Below are 8,894 nucleotides of genomic sequence, written 5' to 3'. Positions count from 1 at the left end.
CACTAATAACATAGTGACTTTACTGTCAAGTGAATCTCTCTCTTAGGAAGGTTGTGACCTTTTTCTATGATTTGTCTGTAAACTGTTATATCTTATGCTTTAATAAAGTATTTTTTGTTTTTCTAAAGCCAACATTTCTTGTATCACATAAAATATACATGCACAATTTACATACTGTTTCTCATTTCTCCCATCCAAGTACTAACCAGGCCCGACCCTGCTTAGCTTCCGAGATTAGACGAGATAGGGCACGTTCAGGGTGGTATGGCCGTAGACTGTTTCTCATTTCTAATTTTAGTCTACTCTGGATATAGTATGGCATTGTAGTTGAAATCACATTCAAATTAGTCATTAATTAACGGGGTAACCATCTCAGAAGAGGAGAAAACGAGGAGAAAAGTTAAAAAGATGAGACTAATTGTATTTACCTTCGGACAACTTCTTTCCATCCTTCCTCTCTTTTTTGCCCCCTTTTAGGGCTAGTCAGATTCAGCTTTATGTTTGGAGAACTTAATGGCAATGACACTGACTTGTAGGATGTTGATAAGGAATTGGGATTCACTTCACCTTCAAGTCTAAGAGAAATATCAAAATCCAATAAAAGATAAATTTTAAGATAGAAACTCAAGAGATTTGCTGAAATATTTGAATTAAAATTTGGTACATCAAATTATTAACAATTCAGAAAAACAGAAATAGGGCAAAGAGTTCATCATTTATTTTAGTATTAAAATGGATTCAGAAACCAAAAGGACTATATATAATCAATGAAAATGACATAATTAAAGTAAAACCAAGGTATGCTAATATTTTCAACTTCAAAATTAAACCTTAGAGTTCTAATAATTTCCTTTCATAACTAGCACATGATTAGGAGGACACTGGTTTTAAATGTTTCAGTTTTAAATGTTGAAGACAGATAATGTGGTAGACTTAAATTGTTTAACACAACTTGTGTTACTTCAAGTTCTTGTGCCAGGTATGCAAAAGGAAAGGTAGTTGCAGAGTTAACAAGTCAGAAAATTTTACCGTGTCTGAGTTTTGGAAGCAGCGGTACTTGTCTTTTCCTCTTGGGAATGGAGTAGCAGTGAGGGATATCTCCTATCACTAGAGGAATTCACATCCATAGTGAAATTTAACTCTTGGCTTTTACCACCACTGCTACTCTCACTGTTGCAATCTGTGCTGTCCAAGTTATCTGAATCACTATTCCCACCTGTACCACCACCTTTGCTTTCTCCATTTACTTTATTCTTATCTGCCTTTTGCTGTGCTAAGGATATATGTTGTTCTGGTAATATTAAATGTGCAGTGGGAGGAGTCTCTTTGGTTTTGTTCTTCTTATTTTTCCGGTTGGTGCTAGGAGTTGTCACAACATTGGCCCTTTTTTTCCCAAACACATTTGTGAATGTTGCAGATGTTGCAGAGATTCCAATTGTGGTGGTGGTAGTCGCACTAGGAGGTTCTATGGGAATTTCTTGCTCCACTGAAATTATGAAAAAGGATATAAATCACAATGAGAGCCACGGATCTCAAAACAAATTGTGATAGAATATACCTAATAATTCATAATTCACTCTTAGTAATATTTTCCTTTTATCAGTATTCACTAGTAAATAAACAAATCTTTACAGTTGTGAGAATGAAAATATCATATTTTGATGTCTAACTCAGTACAAAACATTAACATTCTTAAGCTTTGAAATGCTAGTCTCATGAACTAACCAAAAATCACAATACAGAATGGATTTAAGAAGTTTTTATTTATTTTTTTTAAGAAGTTTTTAAAATAGCATTTTAGAATTAGAATTCAAATAGAGCAAAATCATTTGCCTATTACTGTAATTGCCAGATTGTACAATAAACAATTCTTTGAGAGTAATGGGCCCCAGTGCTATACAGCTTTAACACTAAACCTTAGTTATAAGTTTACTGAGGAACTAGACCTCTCCCCAGTTTCTAACTGGGGAATGAGAGAGTAAGGAAGAACCTGAAGAAAAGCTGGCAAACCTCTTATGGTATCATTTTAGGACATACATAATTTTTACAGGGAACTTAAATTACACCTGAATGTCTTCCCCTTCTGTTTGTCTATGTCACTTTACAATGTAAAATACTTAGAAATATTGAATATAGAAGTCATCTGCCAATTTCAGATTAAAGTAATTGAATATTTAACTAGAATTAGTTTTGAGAGCAAAAAAACACACAAAATGAAGCTGATAAACACAAAAGAATTTTTATCACTAATTCAGATGGTCCATTTCTCACCATCTTCCTCATTCTCCTCTTCATCTTCATCTTCCGGTAGTTCTGAATTCTCCTTAGGTTTGTTTTCCTCGTCTTCTTCCTGCTTTCTTTTCTGCTCCTCTTTTTTCTTTTTTCTCTTTTCTTTTCTTTTCTCTCTTTTAGCTGCAAGAGCCTGCTTTCTGCTCTCCTCTCTTGACTGTAATAAAATTGTTGTTTTAGTCACAAAGTCCGGCCGACTCTTTATCTCATCTTAACAATAATGCAATGATTCAAAATAAATAATGAAATGATGCTTTTGTTTATGATACATGGGGTTTCCCATGGGTGTCACTCTTAACACACATTTATAAAAGCAACAAAAGAAGAAACAGATATGCTGGATATCATCAAATTAAAAGTTGTTGTGCTTCACAGGGATCATCAATAAAGTGAAAAAACATAAAATAGGAAAAAGTTTTTGCAAATCTTGCATCTGGTAAGGGTTTTGTATCAGGAATTGATAAAGAGCTCTTATAACTCAATAATGAAAAGACAAATCAGTCAATTAAAAATGGGCAAAGGATCTGGAGACATTTCTACAAACAATATACAAATGGCCAGTAAACACAGATGCTCAATATCACAAACCATCAGGGAAAAGCATATCGAATCACAATGAGATACCCATTTCACTGTCACTAGGATGGCTAATCAAAAAGACAGATAAATCATGGTTACAATGAGAAGAAACTGAAGACTTCATACACTGCTGGTAGGCTTATAAAATGGTGCAGCTACCTTGGAAAACAATCTGGCAGTTTCCCAAGTGGTTAAGCACAGAATTGCCATATGAGCTAGCAATTCCAGTCCTAGATATATACCCAAGAGAAATGAAAACATATTCATAGAAAAACTTGTATGCCATGCTTGCTTCAGCAGCAAACATACTAAAAAAAATTGAAGTAATACAGAAGGTTAGCATTGCTCCTGCATAAGAATGACATACAAATTCATGAAACACTCCAAGTTAAAACAAAACAGACAACTTGTATACCTATGAAGTGGAAACAAACTAAATGTTCAACAACTAATAAATGCATAAACAAAATGTTGTATATCTATATAATGGGATATTATTCAGCAATAAAAAATGAAGTAATGATATATGCTACAATATGGATAAACCTTGAAAACATGAAGCAAAAGAAGCCAGTCACAAAGGACCAAATACTGTATGATGATTCCAAATATCAAATGTCTGGAATAAGCAAATCCATAAAGACAGAAAGTAGATTACTGACTACCTAGATTTATGTGGCAGTGTTTAATTAAAATGCAACTGTTACAATCTTTATAAGATATTAACAAATTTCACTATAAAAATATCCATAGGAGGCCATTATAGAAATTACTTATTTTCAGAAAGGGGAACATGACAATGGTTGACTCATATCATAAAGAAAGCTTGAAACAAACAGAAAACACATCAAATTACTCACATTTCTATGGCAATTATCTAAAAAATCCTCACCATATGAAACTGTCAATGAAGTCCAGCTGTCCTGGTAATTAAGTAAAGCACTTTCCTCAAAACTATAATTTACCATTCTAAGTCACAAATAAGCTATTTTTAACATTTTTATTTACCCAAAACTAGGTATCAGCAAATTATGGCTTGAATGCTAAGAATAACTTTTACATTTTAAATGGTTGAAAAAAATGAAAAGGCAAACATTTCATGACATGCAAAAATAATCAAAAAATTAAAATTTTGATGTCTATAAATAAAGTTCTACTGGAACACATTCATTTAACTACTGTCTGTGGGTGCTCTCATACTACCAGAGTCAGAGAGTCATGACAGTGTTTGTATGGCCTACAAAGCACAAAATTTTACTCTTCTGCACTTTATAGTATGGCCAAAGAAAAAAATTAAAATTAAAAAAAAAAAAAAAAGATAAATGAAGTCTCTAAACTCCCTATGTAAATAAGAAAGGGTCTGAGGACTAAAAGAAGAAATTGCATATTCAGTTAACAATTATTTTATCATTTTCATAGCATAAGAGCAAACTGGCTGTTCAGGGAATTGCTGACCATACCCCTGGGTAGTTACACAAAAAATAAAATTATTACAGACATGGAAGGAACCATAGAAGTCATCAAACTTTAACTTCCCTTTATTTTAAAATGGTATTATTTTTTCCACTTGTGATTTTAACTATAATCAAGTTTATCATGGCAGTATTAAAATTTACTTAATTTCCTAATGATAAAACTTTAAGGTTTTTACCTTTCCCCATATTATAAGCAATTTAACAGTGAATGTCCTTTAATACACTTGCATCTTTAAGCATTTGTCAAAGTATTTACCTTGGCTAAATTTCTAAAAGAGGAATGACTGGAGTAAAGGTATGCACTTTTTAAAATTTAATTCATCAAATCATCTCCATTAATAATCATACTAATTTATACCATGTATCAAAAGTCATACTGGAGTGCTAATTTCTCCACATCCTAGCCATCAACAGCTATTATCAAACCTTTAAATTTTTTCCCCTAAACATTTAAATTTTGAGTTTCCCTAGTCTGGCAAAGGTGGAGAAGGCCATGGCACCCCACTCCACTACTCTTGCCTGGAGAATCCCAGGGACAGGGGAGCCTGGTGGGCTGCCGTCTATGGGGTCGCACAGAGTTGGACACAACTGAAGAAACTTAGCAGTAGCAGCAGCAGCAGTCTGGCAAAGGAAATTTAAATCACTCTTTCACTGTGCATTTCTTTGTTTATTCATGAAGCTGCGCCTTCTCCATCTACTTACTGAAAATTTATATTTCTTTTTCTGTGAATTGCCCATGAAATTATTTTTCATTCTGGGCAAGTTATCTTTTGTCTTATTGATTTTAAGCAACTTTTTATTCTCTTTTTTAACAAGTTTGTTTCTTTTAACAAACTAAGAATTGGTATCAAAATTTTAGCATCTCTAAAATGGATTTTTCCCCTTTCTTTTATCATCAATAAAATATCTTAATGTTAAGCTATCTCCCACATTCTAACTCTACTTGATTATAGTATTTATTCTTTTAATATAACTTCTGGGTTCATAAGAACACCCTCATTTTCTGAGGCACACCGAACCTCAGAAAAGTAATCTTTTAAAAAAAAATTTCCATTATACTAGCACATCCAAGGAAATTTAGACACTTACTCTTTAAAAATTCAATAAACCACCAATACCCCAGATCTTATAATAAATGAAAGATTTCCAATGTTTTAATAAATTTCTGTGTACACTAATGGTAAAACAACTTAGGCAATAATATCATGTAGAAAACTGTGACATGTTTAAAAACTAATTCTTCACTTATATGGTTAAAAATATTTTTTTGTATAACAGGTTAGAAAAAAAAAACTGATGGTAGTTTGATAATTTATCATTTTATAAAAAGAGACTTTGTTAAGATTATAGTCAAATAAGTAGCAAATGTATTCTACTAGATTTTCAATCAGTTCTAAAAAGGAAAATTATATTTCTCACTCACCTTTTCCAGATCAAGTTCCTTTAAAAGAATACTTGCATTCTTATTTGCTTCTGCAGCCTGTTGGTCTTTAGCCTTCACAATTGTCTCAACACATTGGTGACATTTTTTCAACAGTTCCTATACCAGAAATGGAATTATATAAATACAGAAACACATAAAGAGGCCAATAAAACTTGAGCTGGTAAGTATACCAAAGTTCAGGGCTTAAAGTCCAAATTACTGGATATTTACTAAACCAAATCAAGTTATCCTCTGAATCTAGAGTTTGACTGAAAAATCAAAATAAGCTACCATTTCCTTAAAAAGCTTGTGTTCTTAGAAAACTGTCTTATCTGGCTAATAATCTAATAATAAAGTTTAGATGCAGTCGCTGTAATTACAGTCCATATTAGGAAGAAAAATCTCAAAATAATTTATAAATTATACTCATTCTTCATTTGCAAATGGAGAAACTAATCATTGAAAAATCAGGTTATCTGTCTTATAAAGGATGAAAAGAACAGGCTGTTAACATATACTTTAGTATATAATTCCATAAAGAATAAAAATGTGCTTCAACAGCATATTAAACCTACCTTATCAGTGATTGTTGCTATGTATCTCATGCATTCTATATCCGAAGGGAACTGATTGACTTCCTTAACCAAATACTGAACAACTTTTACATGACCCTGTTAAAAGTACAACAAAAAGTGCACAAAAGAAACCAATGAAAGCTGGCCCATATCCCCAAAAACTTAAAAGAGTAAAAGGTATAGTAACACTTCAGAATTTACTAAACTTAACAATTGAAACTACGAAAATATGAACAGAAAGAGGTAGGTACAACATGCTGGGAAATACATGGAAGACCAAATGATATTTCTCCTGAATTTAATTTGCTCTCATCCCACTGAAAATAGAAATACTTCTGAATAGAAATAGAAGTAAATCTATTAATAAAATAAAAACTGGTGATGTGAAATCTCTCTCAATATAAAAGGGAAATTAAATCTAAAAGAGGATGTTCTAAATTCCAAAGCATTATTTTGCCCCTTTTTGCCTTTTCTTACTGTTCATGGGGTTCTCACCGCAAGGATAGTGGAGTGGTTTGCCATTCCCTCCTCCAGTTAGAACAAGTTAGAACCTTACATGGAACTGGTCATTTTGACTGGTTCAAAATTGGAAAGGAGTACATCCAGGTATATTGTCACCCTGTTTATTTAACTTATATGCAGAGCACATCATGCGAAATGCCAGGCTGGATGAATCACAAGCTGGAATCAAGATTGCCAGGAGAAACATCAACAATGTCAGATATGCAGATGATACCACTCTAATGGCAGAAAGTGAAGAGGAACTAAAGAGCTTCTTGATGAGGGTGAAAGAGGAGAGTGAAAAAGCTGGCTTAAAACTTAACATTCAAAAAACCAAGATCATGGCATCTGGTATCACTGTGGACGGTGACTGCAGCCATGAAATTAAAAGAAGCATGCTCCTTGGAAGGAAAGCTATGACACACCTACACAGTGTATTAAAAAGCAAAGACTTCACTTTGCTGACAAAGGTCCATCTAGTCAAAGCTATGGTTTTTCCAGTAGTCATGTACAGATGTGAGAGTTAAACTATAAAGAAGGCTGAGTGCAGAAGAACTCAGGCTTTCGAGTTGTGGTGCTGGAGAAGTCTCTTGAGAGTCCCTTGGACTGCAAGGAGACCAAACCAGTAAATCCTAAAGGAAATTAACCCTGAAAAGTCATTGGAAAAGACCCTGATTCTGGGAAAGACTGAATGCAAAAGGAGACGGGGGTGGCATAGGCTGAGATGGTTAGATAGCATCACAGATTCAAACTGGAGCAAACTCCAGGAGATAATGAATGACAGAGAAGCCTGGTGTGCTGCAGTCCATGGGGCTGCAGAGAGTCAGACATGACTTAGTGACTGAACTACAACAACAACTTTGGCTCTCTCTTACTAAACTAAACAAGGTGGACTGTCATATTTATCTGAGTCCTATGACTTGAATCTAGGTGAAACATTTTCTAGATGGTATTATCAGAGGCTTGATGATCTGTAATCATTAAAAGTACATCTATTTTAACAATGAAACTTGCATAGTTTCCCCTAATACTAAGGTTGTAAAACATCTTCAAGAAGTAAACTGATGGGAAAAATTCCCTGGTGGTTCAGTAGTTAAGGTGTTTGATCCTTGGTGGGATAACTATAAATAAAATCTTGCACATGCCATGGTGTAGCCAAAAAATAAACAACAACAAAAAAAAAAGAGTTAGTGTGATGGTGGCAAAAGCCAGAAAAGTGGTTGCCTCTGGGGCAGGGAATTAACTGAGAATGGGCATGATTAAAGTTTCTAGGATTATGGAAGTAGTTTCTATCTTTATGGGATGTGGGTTATATAGGTATATACATTTATTAAAACTCATTAAACTATGCATCTTAAGATTTGTGCACTTTTAATATATATAAATTATATCTCAATTTAAAGAAAAGAAAAAATTGGAAAAAATATTTAAGATTTTTTAAAAGACAGGTAACTTACACTGCTCTCATTCAATAGCTATTTATTGACCATCTAGTGTGTGTGAGACACTGTGCTGAACAACTAGGTATAAATAGTGGTGAAAAAGACAATCATGAATCTTCACCTTCATAGATCTTCCAGTCTAATTAGGGAGTGAAAGTGAAAGTCACTAAATCATGTCCAACTCTTTGTGACTCCATGGACTGTAGCCTGCCAGGTCCCTCTGTCCATGGAATTCTCCAGGCAATAATACTGGAGAGGGTTGCCATTTCCTCCTCCAGGGGATCTTCCTGACCCAGGGATCGAACCCGGTTCTGGGGAAGATTCTTTACTGTCCAAGTCACCAGGGAAGCTCCTAATTGGGGAAAGGAGCATTAAAAAACTAACACATGTTTGCATGTACAATTACAAAATGAGATAAGGAAAATAATGGTGAACTATAAAAGAGAACAAGAGAAACTTTTCAGATTGCAAGTTAGGAAAGGACTTTCTGAGAAATGATATTAAAGGAGTAGACATTAAAGAATGAGGAGAAGTGAGCCAGGTGAAAAGCAAGTGAAAGAATATTTCAGGAAAAGAAAACCAGTGAGCAAAGGGCCTAAAAAAGTTAAAA

The 8,894-nt window shown here is 33.8% G+C and overlaps 1 protein-coding gene and 1 non-coding gene across 3 annotated transcripts in view; one reads left to right on the top strand and one right to left on the bottom strand.

Moving 5' to 3' along the window:
• The window catches only part of ANKHD1 (ankyrin repeat and KH domain containing 1), a 105,662-nt gene that overhangs the window by 10,209 nt on the left and 86,559 nt on the right, over positions 1–8,894 (bottom strand). For both annotated transcript variants that reach the window (XM_065918694.1, XM_065918695.1), the window contains 5 exons: positions 6,342–6,437; positions 5,767–5,883; positions 2,272–2,446; positions 1,030–1,486; positions 429–575 (listed from right to left, as the gene is read on the bottom strand). In XM_065918694.1, coding sequence (XP_065774766.1) covers positions 429–575; positions 1,030–1,486; positions 2,272–2,446; positions 5,767–5,883; positions 6,342–6,437 — 992 coding nt within the window. The remainder of the gene's footprint in view (positions 1–428; positions 576–1,029; positions 1,487–2,271; positions 2,447–5,766; positions 5,884–6,341; positions 6,438–8,894) is intronic.
• LOC136156789 (U6 spliceosomal RNA) lies at positions 3,157–3,261 on the top strand. The gene has a single exon (XR_010661261.1). It is a non-coding gene; the product is annotated as a U6 spliceosomal RNA (small nuclear RNA).

This window comes from Muntiacus reevesi, chromosome 1 (genome assembly GCF_963930625.1).
Source record: "Muntiacus reevesi chromosome 1, mMunRee1.1, whole genome shotgun sequence".
Classification (NCBI taxonomy): Eukaryota; Metazoa; Chordata; class Mammalia; order Artiodactyla; family Cervidae; genus Muntiacus; species Muntiacus reevesi.
The sequence above is the reverse complement of the archived record's forward strand: the minus strand, read 5'-3'. Positions and strand labels throughout refer to the sequence as shown.